The sequence below is a fragment of the Lampris incognitus genome, chromosome 1 (genome assembly GCF_029633865.1).
Source record: "Lampris incognitus isolate fLamInc1 chromosome 1, fLamInc1.hap2, whole genome shotgun sequence".
In the NCBI taxonomy this organism is placed as follows: domain Eukaryota; kingdom Metazoa; phylum Chordata; class Actinopteri; order Lampriformes; family Lampridae; genus Lampris; species Lampris incognitus.
This window is the reverse complement of record NC_079211.1, coordinates 41234384-41261985: the sequence shown is the minus strand read 5'-3', so window position 1 is coordinate 41261985 and position 27602 is coordinate 41234384. Positions and strand designations below refer to the sequence as shown.

Genomic DNA, 27602 nt, shown 5'->3' with positions numbered 1-27602 from the left:
GCGGGTCTGACCCTTTAGCCGAGAGATTAGTGATGTCGCCTTGTGGTACAGTACACCTCGTATCGAATCCCACACCGGGCAAGAAAATAACCGGTTACAGTATCTTCGTCTACAATAATACCTCTCGTCCACCTGCTTCCGGCTCATCAAGTCATCGAGATTGATTGAAATACTCAGTTTGGGCAGCCTATCTTAATTTGAATTGGGCATGTCCGATACACTTTGGACACGATTAACGCGCACTCTCGGCGCTTTGGTTAGAGGAGGCTTCCGGCTCAGGGAGCCTTGGTTGTGTAATCGCCTTTAAGGTGTGGCTACGGGTTTCACGGGCGTGTCCCCACCCTGTTGGCAGACTAAGTCACGAGCAATCGGATCGCCCCAAAACCATCTTCAACGAGGCAAAAACCAAATTGAAAAGGTGAACCGACTGATTACAGTTTTCTCAAATTCGATCGCGACGTATTAAGTCGTTGTTGGTTTATTAAGCAGTATTTGTGTTAGAACTTGAAACCCACGTTTTTTTTTGTTTTACAATTGACTGCTTTGTTTAGCCAAGGAGTTACTCTTACATCCTGACCGGTTTTTGTCGACGTTTGAGCGCGTGTGAGAGGTTTAGAGGTTGTTTACTTTGCATGTGACACATTTCACGTTTGTTTACACGCAAACTGACACGCCTTGAACTGAGTTGCGCAGCTGTTGGCGCTTGAAACTGAGCCCGTTGCGTTCGCCATTTTGACCTGTTGGACCTGTTATAACGTAATTATTGACTGATTTCCCCCCCCCCAAAAAAGCTTCCCCTACAAGCAGTGGTCCCTTATCGGCCCAGAGCTCTGGACGTCCACATGAATTCTTATAAATTCAAGGTTACCCAAGTCAACGGCCAGCGGAAATATGGAGGACCGCCGGATGGTGAGAGCACACACACGCACACACGCGTTCTCGAAGCTTCCAAGGTCACATTTGCGAGGCCTTCGTCCGGATCGCTTTGTTTTCATCAGCACGAGGGATACAATTTTAGAGGTGACCTTTGACCCGGGTTGTACGTCAAAATCAACACCAGTAACAGCACAACTTTATGCAGAAAAATGCGTGTTGCAAATTTACGCAAGTGCGGTTCCGGGTGTGACGCTAACGAGGCTGAGCCGGTACAGCTGGACACATTTGAACTCATTGCGCTGCCGTGACGTGGCCAGAGACCCTTTTTCTTTGATATCAGGGTAGTGGTTATACCAGCAGTTTGAACAGTTCGCGGCTGGGTGTCAGGGAATGTTCTCATTCATCCAGGTCGTCATGGTTATCCAAAGGAGTTGAATCACGTGCAACTGGACTTGGTATATATCCGTGAAGACGTTTCGCCTCTCATCCAAGAGGCTTCCTCAGTTCGTGCCTTTCTGACTAGACCAGGCTGGTCTGACTGGCTGGTGATGAGACTCAGAATGTATCCTCTAGGAGTCGTTGTCAGAGGTCCATGGCTCTTTGTGTCCCGATGTTTACGACGACGACGGGCGTTGCTAAACATGGGGACACAAAGAGCCATGGACATCTATAGCTTTGACAACGACTCCAAGAGGATACATTCTGAGTCTCATCCCCAGCCAGTCAGACCAGCTTGGTGACTGGGTGTCATTTGTAAAACCAGTGAACACATTTGGCCCACAAGGGTGGATATTTCCCTGGAAACCAAGAGATGAAACGTTTCTGTCATTAAACGTTGTGTCCAGGTGAACTGATCCAACCTTCTTTGATTTAATTACCTGGATTATTGAGCGTGTTTCAAGACATATCCCCGGAAAATAATTATTTTCCAGTGAAAAGGAAAAAGTAATCAAATTATAATTTGATTTCTTCTTCTTCTAAAAACGTTTTACTCTCAATGACGCCTCACTGGATGTGAGTTGGTGTGGTAATTGTACTTTGGCGTTTATTGTACATGGCCTTAAAGGTCTGGGAAATGGATATACTAATATGTATATATAAAAACTTTAAAAGAAACACTCAACGGTAGGGGAAGTGCTCAACAAATAAGGAGCAAAATAATCCAGTGAATCAAGTAAATTCTTTATGAGAGAGTACAAGCCTGTTTGGGCTTCATGTACAGCCTGTATATACCATTTCTAAGGTCTAATGAGATGTCGAGGAAGTCAATTTGGTTTTTGTTAGCCTCAACCGATACAGGTCCTAGACATCAACGTTGGGCTATATAGAGACGACGGGCTGGCAGTCTGCAACAAAACGGCAAGAGAAGCCGAGAGAATAAAAAAGAAAATGTATAGTGTATTTGCAAGCAGTGGACTAAAAATTTCAATCGAGGCTAACAAAAACCAAATTGACTTCCTCGACATCTCATTAGACCTTAGAAATGGTACATACAGGCCATACATGAAGCCCAATATAATACACTGCAATACATCCACAGAGAAAGCAGTCATCCGCGCTCTATCTTGAAAAGTGTCCTAGTGAGCATGAACAAGAGACTGTCATGTTATCGTCCAGTGAAGCCATCTTTAATGAAGCGGCCCACCCCCATACCAAGAAGCTTTACAAAAAAAGTGGATATAGTACAACCCATTATCAATTAGTGACAGTCAGCAAAAAAAAGGCAACAGAAGGCAGAACACCACCTGGTATAATCCTCCATGCAGTGACACCGTGGCTGCTAATATTGGAAAACTATTTTTCAATCTTTTGGATGAGTGCTTTACCCCAGACCATCAATTAAAAAGAATATTCAACAGGAACACAGTCAAAATGAGCTACAGTTGCATGCCAAATGTTCAGCAGGTTATTTTATCCCGCCTCACCGCAGCCAAACACCACCAACATATTCAAATTCATATGAATAGCTTCAGGAATTGATTCATATGACTAGCTTCAGGAATGAGCATTCAAGAAATGCGACGGCCTTAAGCCGCCACATTCGGTCATTGGTAGACAAGAATATTGGTTACTCTATTTAATTGAAAATCCTCACGAAGAACAATGCATATTCAATTAACAGCAAAAGATGTAACCTGTGTGGCAGAGAATATTTAATTATTTGCAAGCCTGATATGTCCACCTTGAACAGTAGAAATGAATTGGCGACCAGCTGTAGACATAGAAAAAAATATTTGCTTTGCAATTACAAGTAAACCAATGTCTTCATTACCCCCCCCATTAGATGATACACATGTGACATTTATTAGATGTTATGTTTTTATATTTTTACTGTCTGTCCTTCCAACTGTGCCCCAGCACCACTCCACTATATGATATACGTAAAGTACCCCATTTGATGTTATCTTGTTATATCTGAAATGTATGCTTTTTCAACAGTGCCTTGGCCCTTTAAGTCATTGCTTTTTCAAAACAAGCCCCAACCCCTACCCCATTGGTTGTAATGTTTTCTGTCCCCCCATTGGTTGCTGTGCATCGTAACTACATACCCCATTGGTTGTAATTTAAAAAAAATGTTCAAATGTTTTCTATCCTCATTGATTGCTGTCCACCGTAACTAGGGGCGTGACATGGGGCAACATATTTATTGGCTGTGTTTTTCCTTTGTCGTTTTATCACATTGGCAGCTGATGAGTGCATGACACACGAAACAAGCATGTACTGCAATGTTTCAGTTTTTTTCCTACATCTATCTTATATATATATATATTTTACTTTGTTAAAAGAAACACCCAGCAATAGGGAAAGTGCTCAACAAATAAGGAGCAGAATCATCCAGTGAGTCAGGTAAATACTTTGTCGCATAAAGAATTTACTTGACCCACTGGATTTTATATATATATATATATATATATATATATATATATATATATATATATATAATACTGATGGATTGTTTTAACAAATGTTTGCTTCTGCAGTTATTTTAATGAGTGTTGGGGGTGGAGGCCTATAGCCTAGATGCCAAGATTGACATTCTCTCCACCTCGTCTGTCACTACGACACAAAACCCAGTGAAATCATCTCTCAGTAATGTTACAACACCCACACACGCTCTCTTTATGTGTACTGTTGCCTCTCTTGTCTTGCGAAAATGGTACCTAGATGTTGTGTCTTCTCTTACCGCACATAAATGCACACCGTATTTCCTTTAACATAGTGGACAAAATAGATTGCAGGGACCAAAGAGGGACAGTTCCATGAGGAGGAATTGTTTACATCTGGTGTTGTTTTATGGACATAGGTAGGGCTGGGTGTTACATTGACATTTTACGTTATAGCGATATATTTTCAAACAAGATATAGATTGAGACAATACCGTTTATATCAATATAGTTTGATGTTGCATTAAAATACATAACCCGTTTCTTAACACTAGAATGACAAGGATTTCACTCCTACCTAAAACGACCATGGGCGGTCAAACTGACCGCCGGTTTTTACACTCTATATTCTGTCAAGGTAAATACCCAATTGAGATATTAATGTATTGCATATGTTAGTATGTCTGTTAGGAAACCACTGACACCAAAATTAACATTTTAACGACTATAATACTATTTTTAAACAATTTAAACCTCAGAGACATGGTCAAACTTGAATAGCAAAATTGAAAAAGTGAAAATATTACCTGAAAAACTAAACAGAAAACACATATGTCTAATCTAACAAACGTAACAAGGCCTATAGAATAGGAAATGTAAAAAAAGAACTTAAAATAAATATTGAAACTGTCCCAAACAGCGACCGGAACTTAAAAACTACTAGAAAGACAGTGGGCGTTCATTTTGGCTGCTATAGTTTTTAAAGTCTCTATTCTGTGAGGGTAAATACCCAATTGAGATATTAATAAATTACATATGTTAGCATGTCTGTTAAGAAACTGACACCAAAATTAACCAGCCAAGAGTTGAGGTTGTAGAGGTGGGCTGGGGGGCAGTTGTGGCCATTTATCATGCTACCAGCCATTTGATTCATTAATATATGTTATAATGCCCAAGTTAAAATGTCTGCTAATATAAAACACCTCTGCTTGTGCAAATCTAGAACTAAAAATATTCTGTCGCCCGACAAAGTCCCTTCAAATTATGCAAATAGCTTTGGACCTCAGTGTTGATTGAAGACACCAGATAAGGTAAACTAAGGCCTTCTCTCTCTGACTTGATAAATGATGTGCTTGATGTCCAGCGTTTTGCTGAGATAAATATTACACAACAAGGATTTATTTTTTTGCTAATTTAAGCCTTGAAATAGCTTGATGAAAACATCAAACTAGTTTCATGTTATTTTTGAAGTTAATAAAAAAGCTGAGGGGAGGAACCATATTTCAATAATAAGAAAAAAATCCTTAAAGCTGTTGTAGGTAACTTTGGAAAGGTGAGCAGTTTTGATATAGTGCCCCCCAAGAAAAACCACTCACCTCCTTCATGTTGCTTTCTTCTTCCCTCCTCCAACCCAGGTTCATGAGTTCGGCCATTGTAACTGGCAAAATGTTGTGTTGTCGTTGATAAGGCATATTTTTTTCAGCTAATCTTTTAATTATACCAACGTAGTCGCAAGGCAGTCGTTTGCTTGCAGGTGAAGTATTTATGAAGATCACTATTTCAGACAGTCAAACATGGAAAAAAACTGCAGCGGATTGTCAACAAGGCATCCAAAATCATAGGCAACCCACTCCCCTCGGTTGAATCTCTACATACTAACCGGACTGTAAAGCGAGCAAAGAAGATCATCTCCGACCCCTCACATCCTGCTCATCACCTCTTCTAGCTCCTTCCCTCAGGGAGGCACTACAGGTCACTGTCAACTAAGACTAAATGCTTCGCAGTTTTTTTCCCTTAGCCATAAACACTCTGAATTCCTCCCTATAGTCCCTCCTCACACACCATTGGCATAAATACCACCATTCACCTGTTCTCCGTGATATGTTTGTTTCTGTTATTGTGTAACTGTATTGTTCGTGACAGTATGTGGAGTGTCTGTTGTTGTCCATGTACAGTTAGGTCTATAAGTATTTGGACAGTTACACAATCTTTGTAATTTTGCCCCAGTACACCACCACAGTGGATTTGACATGAAGTATTTTGAGATGTGATTGAAGAGTAGACCTTAATTTAAGGGGTTGAATAAGAATATGGCATTAACTGTTCATGAATTACAGCCATGGATATACAGGGTGACCCCATTTTCAAAGGTTCAAAAGTAATTGGACAAACAAACATAACTATGATTGTAACAATTATATTTAATGTTTGGAGGAAAATCCTTTGCAGTCAATGACTGTCTGATGTCTGGAACCCATCGACATATTCAAATTCTGAGTTTCCTCCTTTGAAATGCTCTGCCAAGACTTAACAGCAGCTGCCTTCAGTTGCTGGTTGTTTGTGGGTCTTTTGGCCGTTAGTTTGATCTTCAGCAAGTGAAAAGCATGCTCAATTGGGTTGAGGTCAGGTGACTGACTCGGTCAATGATGAATATTCCACTTTTCTGCCTTGAGAGACTCTTGGGTTGCTTTCTCATCTTGGTTTGTGTCATTATCCATCTGCAGTGTGAAGCGCCATCCTCTCAGTTTTGTGACATTTGGCTAAATCTAAGCAAATGGTATATCCTTATAAACATCACAATCCATCCTGCTACTTCTGTCAGTAGTCACATCATCAATAAACACCAATGACCAAGTTCCATTGGCAACCATACATGCCCATTTCATAACATTACCTCTACCATGTTTGACAGATGATATGGTATGCTGAGAATCATGAGCTGTTCCTTTTGTTCTCTACACTTTTCCTCTTCCCATCCTTCTGGTACAAGTTAATCATTGCTTCATCTGTCCAGAGAACCTTGTTCCAGAACTGGGTAGGTTTTTAGATGTTTTTAAACACAGTCTAATCTGGCCTTCCTGTTCTTAGGTGACACCAGTGGTTTTCACCTTGTCGTAAACCCTCCGTATTTATTTTCATGCAGGCGTCTCTAGATTGTAGACTTGGACAATGATACCCCTACCTCTCAAGCGTGTTTTTGACTTCACTAGATGTTGTGAATGTGTTTGTCTTCACTATGGAAAGAATTCTGCGATCATCCGCTGTAGTTGTGTTCTGTGGTCTTCCAAGCCTTTTGGTGTTGCTTAGCTTGCCAGTGCATTCTTTCTTTTTAAGAATGGACCAAAATGTTGATTTGGCCTCTCCTGAAGTGTTTACTATCCATCTGATAGATTTCCATTGCTTTTTCAGCCTAAGGATGGCCTCCATCACTTGTATTGACACCTCTATGCACTTCATGTTGAGAGTTCCAATGAACAGCTACCAAATGCAAATGTAAATACATGGAATGAACTCCAGACCATTTGTCATGGAATAATGATGGAAAAGGTCTTACTTGTCCATGAAACCACTTGTTAGTCAAGTGTCCAATTACTTTTGAGCCTCTGAAAATGGGGTGATCATATATAAAACTGGCTGTAATTCCTGAATTGTTAATGCAGTACTTTTGTCCAACCCCTTAAATTAAAGCTGAAGGTCCACACTTCAGTCACATATTGGTTACTTCATTTCAGATCCACTGTGGTGGTGTACAGGGGCAAAATGACAAATATTGTGTCACTGTCCAAATATTTATGGACCTAACTGTATGTAATGTGCTGCAGAGTCTTAAGTGTACGAAAAACAAATTTCACCATCCTTGGTCGCGTGGCTAATAGAATAATCTATCTATCCATCTATCTACAGTGCATCTGGAAAGTATTCACACCCCTTCACTTTCCCCACATTTTGTTATGTTACAGCCTTATTCCAAAATGGATTAAATTCCTTTTTTTTCTCATCAATCTACACACAATACCCCATAATGACAAAGTGAAAAAGGTTTTCTAGACATTTTTGCAAATTTATTAAAAATAAAAAACTGGAATATTGCATGTACATAAGTATTCACACCCTTTGCTATGACTCTCAAAATTGAGCTCAGGTTCATCCCGTTTCCACTGATCATCCTTGAGATGTTTCTACATCTTGACTGGAGTCCACCTGTAGTAAATTCAATGGATTGGACATGATTTGGAAAGGACACACCTGTCTATATAAGGTCCCACTGTTGACAGTGCATGTCAGAGCAGAAACAAAGCCATGAAGTCAAAGGAATTGTCTGTGGACCTCCGAGACAGGATTGTATCGAGGCACAGATCTGGGGAAGGGTACAAAAAATGTTCTACAGCTATGAAGGTCCCAAAGAGTACGGTGGTCCCCATCATTCGTAAATGGAAGAAGTTTGGATCCACCAGGACTCTTCCTAGAGCTGGCCGCCCAGCCAAACTGAGCAATCGGGGGAGAAGGGCCTTGGTCAGGGAGGTGACCAAGAACCGAATGGTCACTCTGACAGAGCTCCAGCATTCCTCTGTGGAGATGACAGAACCTTCCAGAAGGACAACCATCTCTGCAGCACTCCACCAATCAGGCCTTTATGGTAGAGTGGCCAGACGGAAGCCTCTGCTTAGTAAAAGGCACATGACAGCCCGCTTGGAGTTTGCCAGAAAACACCTAAAGGACTCTCGAACCATGAGAAACAAGATTCTGTGGTCTGATGAAACCAAGATTGAACTCTTTGGCCTGAATACCAAACATCACGTCTGGAGGAAACCAGGCACCTCTCATGACCTTGCTAATACCATCCCTTCAGTGAAGCATGGTGGTGGCAGCATCATGCTGTGGGGATGTTTTTCAGCAGCAGGAACTGGGAGACTAGTCAGGATCGAGGGAAAGATGAATGGAGCAAAGTACAGCGAGATCCTTGATGAAAACCTGCTCCAGAGCACTCAGGACCTCAGACTGGGGCGAAGGTTTACCTTTCAACATGACAACGACCCTAAGCACACAGCCAAGACAATGAAGGAGTGGCTTCGGGACAAGTCTGTGAATGTCCTTGAAGTTGCCCAGCCAGAGCCCAGACTTGAACCCCATTGAACATCTCTGGAAAGACCTGAAAATAGCTGTACAGCAACGCTCCCCATCTAACCTTACAGAGCTCGAGAGGATCTGCAGAGAAGAATGGGAGAAATACCCCAAATATAGGTGTGCCAAGCTTGTAGCTTCATACCCAAGAAGACTTAAGGCTGTAATCACTGCCAAGGGTGCCTCAACCAAGTACTGAGTAAAGGGTGTGAATATTTATGTACATACAATATTTCAGTTTTTATTTTTAATAAATTTGCAAAAATTTCTACAAAACCTTTTTCGCTTTGTGATTATGGGGTATTTTATATAGATTGATGAGACAAAAAAAGGACTTTAGTCCATTTTGGAATAAGGCTGTAACATAACAAAATGTGGGGAAAGTGAAGGGGTGTGAATACTTTCCGGATGCACTGTATCTTCCACAGCCTCAGCACCTCGTGTGACCACTGTCTAAGATCCTTATTAATGCCATGAAGAGTGTAAAATGTGTTGTAGTTGATGATCTATGCATGAAAAAATATTTTTTTCAGTGAAATCTCTTGGATCTGCTAACTGTTAAATGGAATCTAATAGGTTAGACATGTAATGGCGGTGGTGTCCCACCCTATAATGTTGGCTTTGCTGTTAGGGACTAATTTTAATATTTATTAACACTGTTTTCCTGCACTTATTCCATAATCGATTGCACTCAGTGCAATATGTAATCGATTGGATCTGGAGAATTTGGAAGCCAGGGCAATGCCTTGAACCCTTCATCATGTAACAATGAGCCTCATTTATCAATCGTTCATATGTACAAATTTGTTCTTACACACCCATAGAACTTTTAGCCCTCAAGTTTGTCTCAGAGACCAGTGTAGAACTTGGGTAACTCCTGAATTTAGACACCAATTGGCTAATACTGATGTCTTTCAAGGCTGGGCGATGACTCGTTCTAAGAGGCAGACGAGATGATAGGGGGAAGGAATTACAAATAAACATCAGGCTTTGCTTCTGACTGTCATACAATTTTGAGAGCTTAAAGAATTCCATGAGTGTGTCAGAACAAATTTGTATGTATGAATGATTGATAAATGAGGCCTATTGTTAGAAAATGATTTGAGGATAATGGTGAAGGGTTCAAGATGTTGCCCTGGCCTCCAAATTCTCCAGATCTCAATCCAATTTATCGTCTGGGATGTGTTCGACCGCCACGTCCGATCCACGGTGGCTCCACCTGGCAACTTGCAGGACTTGAAGGCTCTGCCTCTAATGTTTTGCTGCCAGATACCACAGGAAACCTTCAGGGGTCTTGTAGAGTCCATGTCTCAGTGGTTCGGTGCTGTTTTGGTGGCATACAGAGGGCCAAAAGCACATTAGGCAGGTGGTCATAATGTTTTGTCTCAGCAGTGGTAAAAGAGATGTGTGGAGATCCGCGAGACGAAGTGCGAAGTGGGGCTAGGCACGCCTCATGGCTGGGGGAGCAGTCGCTCCATCGCCCACCTCTATCCGACACCGCTGGAGCTAGTCCCCTCCACTGACCCGCCTTCCAGCATGGCGTCAACCACCACACAACAAACACGCTACGACACAGAGCGTCTTACACAGAAGTTGGCTCCATGAGACGGGCTGCACACTGTGCTTTCCAATGGTGGAGAGGTGCGGGCGATAGGGCGACTGCTCCCCCAGCTATCATGCAAGCCCAGCCCCACTTTGCACTTCATCAAGTGGGCTTGTGGGAGAAGTTTGTCTTCAGGGCTGTCTGCCAGAAAGCCTTCCAGTGCCTCAAGAGGACACACCCTCTGCATTACAGAGCAGAGAATACTGCTGGTTTTTTTTCCTGATTTTGGAACCAAATTTTATATACCTTGGCGATTTTTTATTTTTTTTAATCCAAATTTGGCTGGGTGGTTAGTAACACATTTATCTGTGGTGTGACAACCCCGAAATGCCTATTATTGCTTAACACAGTCTTTAACAAAATATTATGGACAAAAATCATGATCAAATTGTAATTTCCTTGACTTGGATGTTGATCAATTCTCACATATAAAAAAAATCTTTGAAAAATCTCCTGGTAACTTTGCTAACTTGGCCATATGTCTTCCAAAAATAATGAGGTGGCGCAAGGTGAGTCATTCTAGTCATTTTATCTTCCTACACTTGGCTCTCACTCACTGTGCTATACTCTGCTCTTCTTATAGACTGGCAGGGCCCAGCCCCAGGAGCAGGCTGTGAGGTGTACATCACAAAGATACCACGGGACACCTACGAGGATCAGCTGATTCCCCTGTTTAACACCACGGGGCCTCTCTGGGAGTTCCGCCTCATGATGAACTTCAGTGGACAGAACCGCGGCTTTGCCTACGCTAAATATGGCTCACCTGCTCATGCTGCAGAAGCCATCCGTTTGATGGACGGCTGTCCACTGAAACGTGGGGTGCACCTTAAAGTGTGCCTCAGCACAGAGAAGCGTCAGCTCTGCCTTGAGGGGTTGAAGATCAGCTTCAGGCAAGAGGAGCTAATGCAGGTTGGTTAGCCAGATATTATGTTGGGTTGGAGTTGGGTGTGTGAAAGGGCTGGTTGGTTGGGCTTGGTATTTTTCTTTTTGATGCTGCACAAACTCTGGTTTAGCATAAGTGTGGCTCTGAGAAATAATTATGCTCACGGCCAGTCGTCAGTTTCATGACTTCATACTTGAGTTGTTGATTGTCTTTTACTTTTCAGTCTTGCAGGGAGCATATGCAGTTACCGAGAGGTCAATGAAAATAATGACAATGTTGTTTCATTTTTAAAGTGTGTGCTGCTGCTGCCCAGTACAAGTAGTTAGCACCAACCTAGTATTGTAGTCGGTACTGGGTGATGGAAGCAACATAGTGAATAGTTCTGTACCACTATATTAAAGGGATTCGGCCACTGACTCTCACCAGTGTTGGCAAGCTGCACAGATAGAATTAATCAATTTCCATAAAACTGCTCACTATATGGAATGTCGCTGTCAGGGCTAAATTATGGTAATCGGTAAATCTTTTGCCAAACTGAAGTTAATACAGAAACATTAATTTGAGAAAAGACATACAGATGAATATTTAGTCTTAAATTCAGAATTTAAGAAAGGTTCATACCCTACCGTTCAAAAGTTTGGGATCACCCAAACAATTTTGTGTTTTCCATGAAAAGTCACACTTATTCACCACCATATGTTGTGAAATGAATAGAAAATAGAGTCAAGACATTGACAAGGTTAGAAATAATGATTTGTATTTGAAATAAGATTTTTTTTACATCAAACTTTGCTTTCGTCAAAGAATCCTCCATTTGCAGCAATTACAGCATTGCAGACCTTTGGCATTCTAGCTGTTAATTTGTTGAGGTAATCTGGAGAAATTGCACCCCACGCTTCCAGAAGCAGCTCCCACAAGTTGGATTGGTTGGATGGGCACTTCTTTGAGCAGATTGAGTTTCTGGAGCATCACATTTGTGGGGTCAATTAAACGCTCAAAATGGCCAGAAAAAGAGAACTTTCATCTGAAACTCGACAGTCTATTCTTGTTCTTAGAAATGAAGGCTATTCCATGCGAGAAATTGCTAAGAAATTGAAGATTTCCTACACCGGTGTGTACTACTCCCTTCAGAGGACAGCACAAACAGGCTCTAACCAGAGTAGAAAAAGAAGTGGGAGGCCGCGTTGCACAACTGAGCAAGAAGATAAGTACATTAGAGTCTCTAGTTTGAGAAACAGACGCCTCACAGGTCCCCAACTGGCATCTTCATTAAATAGTACCTGTTAGAGCCTGTTTGTGCTGTCCTCTGAAGGGAGTAGTACACACCGGTGTAGGAAATCTTCAATTTCTTAGCAATTTCTCGCATGGAATAGCCTTCATTTCTAAGAACAAGAATAGACTGTCGAGTTTCAGATGAAAGTTCTCTTTTTCTGGCCATTTTGAGCGTTTAATTGACCCCACAAATGTGATGCTCCAGAAACTCAATCTGCTCAAAGAAGTGCCCATCCAACCAATCCAACTTGTGGGAGCTGCTTCTGGAAGCGTGGGGTGCAATTTCTCCAGATTACCTCAACAAATTAACAGCTAGAATGCCAAAGGTCTGCAATGCTGTAATTGCTGCAAATGGAGGATTATTTGACGAAAGCAAAGTTTGATGTAAAAAAAATCTTATTTCAAATACAAATCATTATTTCTAACCTTGTCAATGTCTTGACTCTATTTTCTATTCATTTCACAACATATGGTGGTGAATAAGTGTGACTTTTCATGGAAAACACGAAATTGTTTGGGTGATCCCAAACTTTTGAACGGTAGTGTACATAGTAGGAAATAAACAGCAAAAGAAAAGTCATTGAACAATGAGATCTTTGCATTTACAGTGTTGAGGCAATTTAAATTTTAAAGTAACCACAAAACTTTGTGTGTCCTTTCTGGTGTGTTGATAATGGCATTGAAATGTATTTAAAGAGTCACAGAAAGGTGAATCAGTTCATCTGGACACAGTTTTTAGTGGGAGAAACGTTCATCACTCATCTAAGTGACCTCCTCAGTGTCAACTGACTGCAGGTATCCCGCCACCTTATAAACAGCACAGTTGCATATGACCAAAACCAACGGTTGGTTTCATATACAAATAGGTGTGACTGCCAACTAGAGTTTCAGTGGCCTTGTGTACTATTTCACAGAGGATTAGGGAATAGTTGCAATCACAGCAATGTAAAATGGCGACATCATCATCGTGGAATAATAGATAGACAACTGGTGACCTTTCCCGTTGCTCCTTCATACTTTATCTAATAACTCCACAGCATTGGGAGCTTTTGTACTAGATCAAAAGATCCCCAATAGTTGAAAGTTTAACACTTTTAGCCAATCCCAAAGGTTGTTACATAGTCTATCCTAAAACACATTTTGCATAGTTTTAGCTAAGAGTTAACAGAGCTAATGTGATAACAGTACCTTTCACGGGAGCGGTTCTATGGAAATAGTTGCTAGTTGCCGCCACAGCTTTATGGTTTGTTTTGCTCATTTTTTTTACCATCTGTAAATTTGTCTTTTCAGCCATACTAAGGATTGCATAAATTGATGAAATGTGCTCACATATATTAATTTCTTCTTCTTTTTGTTGTTCCTTTTGATAATTAATCTCTCCCTTTCAAGGTATTGCGTGTTCTGACAGAGGGGGTAAAAGATGTCTTCCTGAAGACGGAGTCAGCACTGGTTTTGTATTCATCCCACCATGCTGCATCCATGGCCAAAAAGGTGTTGGTGGAGGGTAAGTGGACTAGTACAGCTGTGTCTAAGTAGGTTTAATCAGTTCATCTGGATACATCGTTTATTGACAGATAACATTTCATCACTCTTCGAAGTGACCTCTTCAGTCTAAACTGACTGCAGGTATCCCCACCCTTATAAACAATACAATGGTTGCAGTCACAGCATTGTAAGATGGTGACAGATGTACTCTTAGACCCCCCCCCCCCCCCTTGGTTCAGGGTTGGTCATTCCTTCTTAACATACTAGATGGCCTCTTTGACTCCCCGTTCAAACCAGTATTCCTCCCTATCAAGGATGTGTACATCCTCATCCTTGAAAGAGTGGCCACTGGCCTGTAGATGGGTGTAGACTGTGGAGTCCTGGCCTGACGTGTTAGCTCTCCTGTGTTGTGCCACCCTCTTGGCCAGCGTCTGTTTAGTTACGCCAATGTACAAGTCACGGCAATCCTCCATGGCACTTAACCGCGTACACTGTCTTGCTCTGTTTTTGCTGGGGGACCTGATACTTGGGGTGGACCAACTTCTGGCACAGAGTGTTTTGGGGCTTGAAAGCAACTGAGACGCAGTATTCGGAAAATGCACATCTCAGCTTTTCTGACACTCCCACCGCATATAGAATCACCACTGGTTTACGCTTAGACAGCTGTTGTCCTTATCCTCTCTTCGATTGGCTGGTGCACTGTTTGGGCATCTTCCTGGCTTTGACAAATGCCCTTCCCCGGCCGCTGTGTCAGTGGGGACGTTGTCAGCTCGATGGTACAGCGTCCTGATGACTCCTAGTTTGTGGTCCAGTGGATGATGAGAGTCAAACCTTAAGTACTGATCAGTATGTGTTGGTTTGCGGTAAACACCAACAATCAAATGTCCCCCATCACCAGTTGCAATTTCACAGTCTAAGAAGGCTAACCAGTCATTTTTCACATCCTCCCTGGTGAACTTGATGTGGTTGTCAACAGAGTTAATGGGGTCGGTGAAATGTGGTACATCCTGAGATTTAATTTTAACCCAAACCAATGGCTTGGTGGTGTCCCTGGATAGGACATTAGAGCCCTCTTTTCTATTTCCTCCATATGCAAGTTGGCCACTACAGGTGAGACTGGGAAACCCATAGCACACCCATGTCTCTGCCTATAGTACTTAACCTTGTATGTGAAGGACGTGGACTGGTCACAGTTTCAGGAGCAGCCACACTTGGTCAGTGTTACGGGTGGTCCTGTTTCTAAGGGTGGGGTTGTTCTGTAATTTCATATGGACTACCTCCACTGCTTCATCAACAGGAACACACCTGAAGAGAGACTTAACATCATAAGAGACCACTTTTCATTCCTTGCCATCTTACAGTGCTATGATTGCAAACATTCCCACAAATCCTCAGAATAGTACACATCGCCATTGAAACTCTAGTTAATGGTTACACCCATATTTGCATATTAAGAAACTTGTAATTGGTTTTGGTTGTTATGCAACTGTATTGTTTATAAGGGTGGGGATACCTGCAGTCAGCTTAGACTGAAGAGGTCACTTAGATGAGTGATGAAACATATCTGTCAATAATCGTTGCATCCAGATGAACTGATTCAACTCTTGGATTTTCTTACCTGGATTATTGAGCATGCATCAAGACATGGTACATCTGTACTTTACACTCCCAAGAAGGAAAACGTAGACCTCTACTTTTTACCAGAGGTAAAAGACTGTGCATATCGGTGTGACCTATGAGACTGAACATCCCTTGCTGAGTGATTGACCGATATGTGATGGGTTCTGCGTCACAGTTGAAAAATATTTATAATAAGATAAATAGAAATGGAAAAAGAAATATTACAATGGACAAATCTGTATTTTTATTAAATACAAATAAGCAGACACATAAATAGCTCTCCATCCACAAATAAATGTTACTTGTGTTATGTAAACCATCATTTAAATAAATATAGCATTATTTGTATGTTAAATATATTTTCATATTTTTATTTATAATATGTTTATGATACATTTGCGATGCCCAAACAGGCATTTAAATTGTACAGTCACATTTGTGATTGAGATACACATGTGGATCGGCTTGCATTTGTATCCTTCATTTATGACAGCGAGAGGGATGAGAGGGATTTATTGCAGCGAGAGGGATGAGAGAAGAACACCAAATGTATCACATGATGCCTGTTTTTGAACCATGAGGATTTATTTAACACGAGTCGGCAGAGGGGGTGGAGCAGCGATCGGGATGACTCGGAAGTGTGGGTTAATTGGTCGGATACAATTAGGAGAAAAAGTAGGAACAAAAAAATGGCATTGTAGTGTGGTTAAATCAATGCCCTGCCAGGCTGTAGGTCTCTGGTTCAAGATCTCTGAAGATACAGGTTGCTTAATATGATTTGACCGCATCAATGACTGATTTATCAACAGTACATTTCAAAATATTGCAACAAATGTTGCCTGAAATAAATTTACATTATTAAAAAAAAAGCCATTCATGCTTTGTATTAATATTTCTTGTTGGATATGGTAAACCGTAAAGTGTTTTTGTGTGTTCAAAAGATAATACCTGAACAGCACACAATTTATTGCACATTGATTTATTGTTTAATGTGCAGCAATAACTTAAACTGTTGGCTGTCCATGTTTTCAAGTTTTTTTGATGTTCACTTTGAGGATCCAGTATCTAGACTGCACACCTGAGCAAAGTGTGTTGATTCTTTACTTTATTCAAGATACAATTTAACATAAGTAGAGCAACTTGCCAATGTTAAGAAAGCTGTTAAGCTGTAATTAAAACTTTTTTTTTAATGAACTATTGTTCCAAACCCTATTATTCTCGCCTGTTTTTTAATTTAAATATTTGAGTTTCTGTGGGATTATTTAGAAAGTTACCATTGGAAAACTGGTTGTATTGATGCAGGGGAAAAGATGAAGTTATTGGGAGTTGAACAAGAGAACTAATGTTTATTGTCACAACTGCATGTTGCTAATTGGAAGCGTAGCGACCATCTGACTACACTTTGATATAATGTCAGATAGGGCTTTGACCACACATTAAATAAACTCTTGATGACCTTAATATGGGAGAAATTTGATAAATTTTTACAGTCCTTCCACACTACCCCCAGCTCTCTCTCTCTCTCTCTCTCTCTCTCTCTCTCTCTCTCTCTCTCTCTCTCTCTCGCTGTCTTGCTCTCTCATATCGCTGGATGTTCCTAAAGATTGTACCTATAATAATGTATGGTGCTGCAATATGTGTCACAAAAGAATAAAATTGCAAGTCAGTCCAAACGTGGATCTAGAGTCACAAATGCAGATTGAACAACTTAAATTCCTGTTTAGGCACTTAAAATATATGAGTTCTTAAAAAATATGAAGACATATTTAACTGCATATAAATGATGCTACATTTTTTGTATGATGGTTTCCATATCACAAAATACACATCATATTTTGTGGATGTTAAGATATATTGGTCTGTTTGTATTTAACAAACTTAATACAGATTTGTTGATTTGGATTTAACAATCTTAATACAAATTTATGGATTTTGGTATTTTTCTATCTTTCTCCATTTATGGTTCTATTTATTTTATTACACTTTTTTCAGTTATGATGCAGAATTCCTCCCAATAGGGTGGCGCAGTGGTGCAGTGGTTAGCGCAGTCGCCTCACAGCAAGAAAGTTCTGAGTTCAAGCCCCAGGGTAGTCCAACCTTGGGGGTCGTCCCAGGTCGTCTTCTGTGTGAAGTTTGCATGTTCTCCCTGTGTCTGTGTGTGTTTCCTCCGGATGCTCCAGTTTCCTCCCACAGTTCAAAGACATGTAGGTCAGGTGAATCAGCTGTACTAAATTGTCTCTAGGTGTGAATGTGTTTGTTGGCCCTGTGATGGTCTGGCGGCCTGTCCAGGCTGTCTCCCCACATGCCAGAGATGCTGAAATTAATGTTAGCAGGTTACTTGCATATATACATACCTGAGGTAGATGGACATGACAAGAGCATACCAGTATACAGACGATGTAAAGTATATACAACATGGTTGGATTTATTTGACAATGTTTATGTGAATGACGTTTATGTGAATGACAGCCCTGAGAAAGAAACTTTTTATATCGGGTTGTTTTAGTGTACAGTGCTCTGTAGCACCTACCAGAGGGGGGAGGAGTTAGAATAGGTTGTGACCAGGGTGTGATGGGTCTGCAGTGATGTTGCCTGCCTGTTTCCTGACTCTGGAGATGTATAAGTCCTGAATGGAGGGCATAAGTCCTGAATGGAGGGCAGGTTGGCACCAATGATTTTCTCTGCAGACTTAACTGTCCATTGTAGTCTGTCCCCGTGCTGTTTGGTGGCCGAGCCAAACAAGATGGTGATGGATGTGCAGAGAACAGATTGGATTATTGCAGAGTAGAACTGAACCAGTAGTTCATGAGGTAGGTTGAACTTCCTGAGCTGGCGGAGAAAGTATATCTTCTGCTGGACCTTTTTGATGATTGTTTCTATGTTGGATGCCCACCTTAGGTCCTGGGAGATTGTGGAACCCAGAAATCTGTAGGTTTTGACCACAGACACTGTGCTGTTTAGTACTGGGAGCTCCTTCCAAATCCACTGTCATCTCCACAGTTTTGAGCGTGCTCAGCTCCAGGTTGGTATGGCCACACCAGAGGGCCAGCTGTTCAACCTCCCATCTATATACAGACTTGTTACCATCCCGGAAAACATCAATGATGACTGTGTTGTCCTCAAACTTAAGGAGTTTAATTGACGGGTCACCTGAGATGCAGTCATTTGTGTAGAGGGAGAAGAGTAGAGGGGAGAGTACACATCCGTGGGGGGCGCCAATACTGATTGCCCAGGTGCTGGATGTGATTTTTTTTTTCTCCAGCCTCACCTGCTGCCTCCTGTCTGTTAAGAAGTTTTTAATCCACTGGCAGATGGGGGTGGGATACAGTGAGCTGGGTGAGTTTGGAGTGGAGGATATCCAAGACAATGGCGTTGAATGCTGAGCTGAAGACCACAAACAGAACCCTTGCATGTATCTTTGGGGAGTCAAGGTGTTGGAAGATGTAGTGACTGCATCCTCCACTGAACTGTTTTCTCAGTAGGCAAACGGTGATGGGTCAAGCAGGGGACCTGTGATTTCCTTCAGATGGGCCAACACGTCTCTCAAGGGATTTCATGACCACAGATATTAGGGTACAGATGTTATCTTCAACAGGACATCTAGGGAGCTCAACCTAAATCTGCTGGGGCACCTGAGCGTTGTTCCTGTGTCTCGGAAGTATTCTCATGGCCGCTAAACGAAATAATAAACATGCAACAAGTCTTTGAAACATTTTCAACAATTTTGCTTGATACTTATTTAATGGGGCCCTGGGATGGCCTGGCGGCCTGTCCAGGGTGTCTCCCTGCCTATCGCCCAATGGCTGCAGGGATAGGCGCCAGTATTCCCATGACCCCGATTAGGATTAGTGGTTTGGATAATGGAATAGATGAATAGATATTAGGGCCATGGGACATTTAAGTCATTAAATCCTGTGATGCAGGGTTTCTTGGGGACCGGGATGATAGTGGAGCTCTTGAAGCAGAAGGGGACTTCCCACAGCTCCAGTGATCTGTTAAAAATCGGTGTGAAAATAGGGGCCAGCTGGTCAGCACAGACTTTAAGATGGAGTGACACGTCATCTGGGCCTGGTGCCTTCCTGGTCTCTTGTCTCTGGAAAGGCTGGTGCATGTTCTCAACACAGATCCTGAGTGTAGGTGGGGTTTCAGTGGAGAGGGGAGAGGTGCCAGCAGGGAGTGCAGTTGGTTGTGTATTGTGGCTGGAGAAGGTGAGGGGTGTGAAAATGCATTTATCAAACCTGCAGTAAAACCCATTTAGGTCATCAGCCAGTTGATGGCTCCCTGCAGTGTGGGGGGTTGGTCTCCTGCTCTAGTTGGTAATGTCTTTCAAACCACTCCAGACTGATGCCTGGTCATTGACAAAAAGCCTGTTTTTCAGCTTTTCAGTGTAGCACCTTTTTGCCACTCTAATCTCCTTTTTGGGTGTATTTCTGATGACTTGTAACGGATCCTATCTCAACTCCTGTAGGCTTCCTCTTTGGCCTGAGGAAGCTGCCTGAGTTTTTGCTGTGAGCCAGGGCCTATTGTTGTTTAAAGTGATACTGACATCCAAATCTGAAAATTCCTATTGATAGGCTATGTTCCGAGTTGGAATGTTACCACGGAGAAATTCAGTGGCCAAAAGAGCGCATGTGTGGTCACTCGAGAGAGCTTTGTGATTGACTGTAGATGGTGTCCAATGACAAATTGTGCTGGTGGATGCGTAGATACCAGTCAATTTGCATATAGGGTTACACAGCCCTCTATGCTACGTATGAGAGCTGTGGATAACTGGATCCATGTCAAACGTCACCGTGCTACCGCTCATGTTTTAAACCCTAAAATAAAAACTTTATATCCATGTACCTGTGTGTTATTGTTGTTTGTAACAGATTTTGAGTTATGAAGTCAAAATACTCACCGAATTGTGATATTAATCGACGTTTATCAGTCAGTTATCATGTCGGTGGACATGAGCGGTATGAGTGGTAACGGTAGCTTGATGATGTTTGAAATGGATCCAGCCCACCCAGGAAGAAGTAGCCAGTAGCTTTGAATTCATAAAACTACACCTATTTTTGGTTGTGATTCAAACTCCCAATGTTAAAAAATGTGTTCAGAAAGGGCATGTCAGTCTCTCTTTAAGGTACAGAAAGTTTTGGTGGGCACACAAATGTCCTCACAAAAGCTGATATAAGATGTCACTGTGTAAGTTATTTCGTCTAGGTCTATAGATGCAGCCTCAAAAACACCCCAGTCAAGGCAGGCCTGTAGCTCCATTTTTTTACCCATTGGTCCATTTCCTCACAGTTTTACCCACAGGCTTTGCAGACTTGAGTTTCTGCCTGTAAGTTTGGAGAGGATGAAATAGATATTGATCAGAGAGTTCCAGGGCTGCATGGTGGACAGAGTGATAGGCATCCTTTAATGTTGTGTAGCAATGATCCAGTGTTTTTGTCTCTGGTGGGACATTTAACATATTGTCTGTATTTTGGCAGTTCATGGCTGAGGTTTGCTCTGTTAAAATCCTCAAGGATAATGAGAAGGGAGTCTGGATATTTGCGCTCCATGTTTGTAATTTGATTAACCAAGTGTTTTAACGCCTCTTTAACACAGGCCTGGGGTGGGATATAGACACCGAACAGAATAAATGATGAAAATTCCTGCAGTGAATAAAATGGTTTACAGTTCAATGAAAAATGTCTCTAAGTGAGGGCTGCATGATTTCTTCAACACTGTGACATCTGTGCACCAACCTTTGTGTATGTAGAGGCACAAACCCCCCTGTTTTTTCCCGATAGCTCCGTTTCGCGGTCCGCTCGGAGAAGTTGGAACTGCGGCAGATAAAGTGTACTCTTCGGTATTGCTCACTAAGGCAGGTTTCAGTAAGGCACAGCGTGGCCAATCTGGAAAAGACTCAGTTTTTTCCATTTAGGAGTAGCAGTTCATCCATATTGTTGGTCAGAGAGCAGACATTCGCCAGGTGGATTAACAGGAGCGCGGTTCTAAATCCCCGCTGTTGCAGTTTAATGAGCGCTCTGGCTCACTTTGCCTGTCAGTGTCTCTGCCAGAGCCCGCACAGAGCTCCTCCAGCCAAAAGCTTGGCAAGAATTTCATTAAAACATTCAGTTTAAGTCGGTAAAAAGGTCTGTTCAGTTTGTCCAGTGGAGAGTTGGAGGCTTAAACTTTCTTCCCTGCTGTATGTGATGAGTGAGTGGGCACTGGAAACTAAACAGATAAACAAAAACAGAAAACGTACAAGAGAGTGCAGAACTGAGGCTACCATCTTTTTGTTTTTTACCCCAAAATAAGAATGACATGTTTACAGGTGCTAATAGTTGTCCTATCAGCATTCTTCCGGTGCTAAGCAAGCTTATGGAAAGAGTTGTGCTTGACCAGGCTTTATCTTATTTTTCTGTTAACAAACTTAACTCTGAATTTCAGCATGCCTACAAAAAAGATCACTCTACAAGTACTGCTTTGATGCAGATGACTGAACAGTGGCTGAGGGATATAGACAGGAAAAGGATTGTGGGTGCTGTGCTACTTGATTTAAGTGCTGTGTTTGATTTAATAGACCACAAGATGCTTTTAATGAAACTTGCTGCTTATGGCTTTAATAATTTGACCCTTAATTGGATGAGGAGCTACTTATCAAACAGAACACAGACTGTTTACTTTAACAGTAGTTTTTGTATTGTAAGGACAGTACAGTGTGGTGTTCCTCAGGGAAGTTGTTTGGGCCCATTGCTCTACTCAAGTGGCATATCGTTTTTGCCAATGATATGCCACTTGTTTTGAGTAATGCTAGCTTAGCTATATTTGCCGATGTTTGCCACAGTGTATATGTCATCAAACAGTGTGGATGAGTTAAATGTTCTCTTGGAAAATGATAGGAAATTAATTTTGGACTGGGTAACCAAAAACAATCTAGTTTTGAATATATCAAAGATGAAATGTATTGTTTTTGGCTCAAACCATGCATTAAGATGTCAGAACCAATTAAGCATATCTATCAAGGGCAGCTGCATAGAACAAGTTATTGAGGCTAAACTTCTAGGAGTCATTCTTGATGAACAACTATCGTGGCAGAATCACATAGACAAAATAATTGGAAAAATGGGCAGAGGAATATCTATGATAAGAAGATACTCCTCTTTCCTTACACCAGCTACCGTCTTACAGGTTATACAAACCTTGGTTTTGTCACACCTTGACTACTGGCCAGCAATCTGGTCAAGTGCAGAAAAACAGGGGCTAAACAAGCTTCAGATAGTGGAGAATAGAGCAGCACGTCTTGTACTCAGGTGTTCAATGAGAAAAGGTATAGACCAAATGCACCATGATCTTGCCTGGTTGAAAGTAGGAGACAGATTAACACGCAGTCTCCTAACATTATTCAGGAACAACCCTACTGCCTGTTCGGTTAGGTGACCACACCTCCTCCACCCTGACCCTCAGCACAGGTGCCCCTCAAGGCTTTGTTCTGAGCCCCCTCCTTTTCTCCCTCTTTACCCATGACTGCCTGCCAACTCACCCTTCAAATGTTACAGTTAAGTTGCCAGATGACGCCACAGTCATTGGCCGTATCACCAACAATGATGAGATGGCCTACAGAGACGAGATTGAGCACCTAACATCATGGTGTACTACCAACAATCTTGTCCTTAATGTGCAGAAGACAAAGGAGCTGATTGTGGACTTCAGGAGGTCTAGAAGCTGCAGCCACTCCCCCATACACATCAATGGAGTGGAAGTGGAGCGTGTTTCCAGCTTTAAGTTCCTTGGAGTCCACATTAGCGAGGACCTTTCGTGGACATTAAAGACCCAGGCCCTTGTGAAAAAGGTCCAACAATGCCTGCATTTCCTGAGGAGGCTGAGGAGTGCCCGTCTACCCCCCAAAATTCTCACCAACTTCTACCACTGCACCATAGAGAGCATCCTGACCATCTGCATCTCAGTGTGGTACGACAACTGCACCTCAGTAGACCAGAAGGCTCTGCAGCGGATCGTCAAGGCGGCCCAGCATATCACTGGTACCCAGCTCCGAGCCATAAAATACATTTATCACAAACGCTGCCTTCGAAGGGGTCTGAGCATCAGCAGAGATCCCACCCAACCCAACCATGGACTGTTCTCCCCCCTGCACTCTGGGAGGCGCTACAGGAGCCTCAGAGCCCGCACTACCAGACTCAAAAACAGCTTCTTTCCACAAGCTGTAGCCCACTTGAACCTGGCTAACCACTGAATGTCTGTAGATATTTTAAATATTTTGTACTCCAGCTCTTTTTTTAACCTATTTTTAGCTTTCGGTCTTCATGTGTGTATATCTTATATTGTGTTTGCTGTGTTTGTCTGTGTCTGTCTTGCACTGTTTGGTGAAGCCACAGTCCTCATTTCATTTTTAACATGTGCCTGCACATTGTTTTTAATGACAGTAAATTGAATTGAATTGAATTGTACTCAAGAATAACTTTTTCCCAGGACAGACATGAACATGGAACAAGACAAGTTAGCAGGGTCATGTTACAATTCCTCAACCCAGAACAAATGCAATGAAAATAACTGTTATGTATAGGGCCATTTAATACATAGCTTTTTATATTTTTATTCTGAAATATGTAGCTCAAAGCAGGTTGTAGGAGTAGTCTGTGATAGATGCTACTGTAAGTGTATATGTGTGTCGGGGGGTTATGTGTTTGGCTTCTTTATTAATGCTGGTTTAATTGAGGTGGGTGGGATGGGGTGGGGGATGAATTGAATTTAATGATGCAACTGTGTTTATTTATGTAAGCATGCATGTGAAAGCATGTTTATACATGGATGTTGTTGTAGGATGTTTTTAATGGATGTTTTTAATGTGGACCCCAGGATGTTTTTAATGTGGACCCCAGGAAGAGTAGCTGTTGCCATGGGTAACAGCTAATGGGGATCTAAATACACATAAACATCCGCGGCGCCAACAAGTGCTGAATTCTGCACATTTGTAGATCATAAATCTTGATATTTTAAACTTGGTACAATTATGTATTTCATCATGATGAAATTTTTTTTCAGCAAAGTTGGAAAAATACCATCAAATTGTTTATTTAAACAACTATGAATATTACCTAATCTGTATGAAAATTAGAGGGTGTCCGGGTAGCTTAGTTGTCCATTCCGTTGCCTACCAACACGGGGATCGCCTGTTTGAGTCCCTGTGTGCCTCCGGCTTGGTCGGGTGTCCCTACAGACACAATTGGCCGTGTTTGCAGGTGGGGAGCCGGATGTGGGTATGTGTCCTGGTCGCTGCACTAGCATCTCCTCTGGTTGGTCGGGGCGCCTGTTCGGGGGGGAGGGGGAACTGAGGGGAATAGCGAGATCCTGTCATGCGTTATGTCCCCCTTGCAAAACTCCTCATGGTCAGGTGAAAAGAAGCGGCTGGTGACTCCACATGTATCGAAGGAGGCATGTGGTAGTCTGTAGCCCTCCCTGGATCCGCAGAGGGGGTGGAGCAGCGACCGGGACGGCTCGGTACAATTGGGAGAAGGGGGGGATTGGGCTATCGAATAACGCATCAATTACGAATCATTCATCTCACTCTGAGAGACAGCGCATTCTCATTTCTCATTCTAGCACCAACCACAGTGCAGAGAGAGGTCTATAGTCTTTAAATTAAGTTTTACAGTATAGGAGATTAGTTTATTTGTCTATTTTGTAAAACAAGGCCGTCATTTTGACGGTTTTGGATTTTCAAAGTTTAATACCTTTGTGTGGGGAAAAAGATACAGACCTGCCGCTCCTAAAATTGTATATATTTGCATTAAAATTAGTTTTAGATCAATTGCACACAAAAAAAGTTATAAAATCTACTACCTAAAACGACCATGAGCCGTCAAAAAGACAGCTCGTAATTTGCGCTTGATCGTGTGCATCGTGTCACTATTTATGACATGTGTTGGTCACATAATTTCCTTCGTCAAGTTCGTTGCTCTGTCCAAGAAACACACTAGCGTTCTCCAGTGCAGTGTAATAGTCTAAACTTGATTTTTGGTTATTTCCAACATGTCTGGTTACAGACGCCGTTTCAGACGCACCATGACTGCCACCAGGGCGTTACATTATTTACAGTCATTGAACAATGGCCAGTTTAAATTGTTTGGAAAATATCATTAAAGTTGTTAAAATGTTACTTTTGTTGTCAGTTAGTTTCTTAACAGACATACTAACATATGCAGTTTAAAAACCGTGGGCCAGCGGTCGTTCTAGTATTTTTTAAGTTCTGGTTATTTTTTGGGACTGTTTCAATATCTATTTTCAGTAATTTTTGTACATTTCACGTTTTATAGGCTTTGTTACATTTGTTAGATTAGCAATATGTGTGTTTCATTTTGTTTTTCAGGTAACATTTTCACTTTTTCTATTTTGCTATTCAGGTTTGACCATGTCTCTCTGAAGTTTAAATTGTTTATGTTAATTTTTGTGTCAGTCATTTCCTAACAGACATACTAACATATGCAATGCATTAATATCTCAATTAACCTTTTTCAAAGTACCGCCCCAGAACGGTGCTTGTCCAATCCTACCTTAGCAACGGTTTCTATGTGAGGGAGGTCCGTCAAGCTTTCAAACAGACAGCAAAATGCTGAAACGGTGTGCCTATGGGATCTGCAAATCGGAGACTAGATATCTGAAAAGTTTTGGGGGGGGTGTAATTTTCTTTCCCTTCCCAAAACCCAGAAAGCAAGAAGCACAATGTTGGCAATGGATTTCACAGTATAGCAGACCCCATGGCCAGCTTAATCCATCCAAAATTAACAAAAATACCTGTCTGCTCCAAGCTAAGCTTGCTACTAGCTGTTATTGACAGCTAATATAGCTAACGTATTATTACTGTTACTTTTACCCACACAATTATTATCACCATTATCCACATATCAACATATTACTAACAAAATAACATTATTAATGTACCTGATGAACGTAACCAGCTTAGTCTGTAGCTAGGGGGGCACAAGAAAAAAACACTGTGGATCATTGCTACACAATTTTAAAGGATGCCTATCAATCTGTCTCCCGTGCAGCCGCGGGATTCTCTGATCAATGTCTGATTAATCTCATCCCAACCTACAGGCAGAAACTCATATCTGCAAAGCCTGTAGTTAAAACTGTGAGGAAATGGACCAGTGAGTCAAAACTGGATCTCCAGGCCTGCCTTGATTGCACTGACTGGAGTGTTTTTGAGGCTACATCTACAGACTTGGAGGACCTTACTGACACTGTGACATCTTATTATCAGCTTTTGTGAGGACATTTGTTTGCCCACCAAATCTTTAACAACAATAAGCCTTGGTTCACAGCAAAACTCAGGCAGCTTCGTCAGGCCAAAGAGGAAGCCTACAGGAGTGGAGGTAGGATCCGGTATAACAAAGTCGGAAATACACCCACAAAGGAGACCAGTGTGACAAAAAGTTGCTACTCTGATAAGTTGAAAAACAGGTTTTTTTTTGTCAACCACCCATTATCAGTCTTGAGTGGTTTGAAAGACATTACCAACTACAGGAGACTATCCCCAACATACTGCAGGGAACCATCAACTGGCTGATGACCTAAATGGGTTTTACTGCAGGTTTGAAAAGCAATTTTCCACATCCTTCATCCTTTCCAGCCACCATACACAACCAACTGCACTCCCTGCCAACCACTCTCCCCTCCCCACTGGACCCCCACCTGCTCTTAGGATTGGTGTTGAGGATGTGTACCAGCTCTTCCAGAGACAGAAGACAAGGAAGGCACCAGGCCCAGATGACGTATCACCCTCCTGCCTTAAAGTCTGTGCTGACCAACTGGCCCCCATTTTCAAACCGATCCTCAACAGATCACTGGAGCTGTTTGAAGT

The 27602-nt window shown here is 41.9% G+C and overlaps 1 protein-coding gene across 1 annotated transcript in view; it reads left to right on the top strand.

Annotated features, from left to right (window-relative positions):
• The first annotated feature begins 842 nt into the window (after positions 1-842).
• dnd1 (DND microRNA-mediated repression inhibitor 1) overlaps positions 843-27602 on the top strand; it is a 28823-nt gene continuing 2063 nt past the window's right edge. Inside the window, exons 1-3 of the mRNA XM_056277678.1 lie at positions 843-909; positions 11069-11394; positions 14030-14144. Coding sequence (XP_056133653.1) covers positions 843-909; positions 11069-11394; positions 14030-14144 — 508 coding nt within the window. The remainder of the gene's footprint in view (positions 910-11068; positions 11395-14029; positions 14145-27602) is intronic.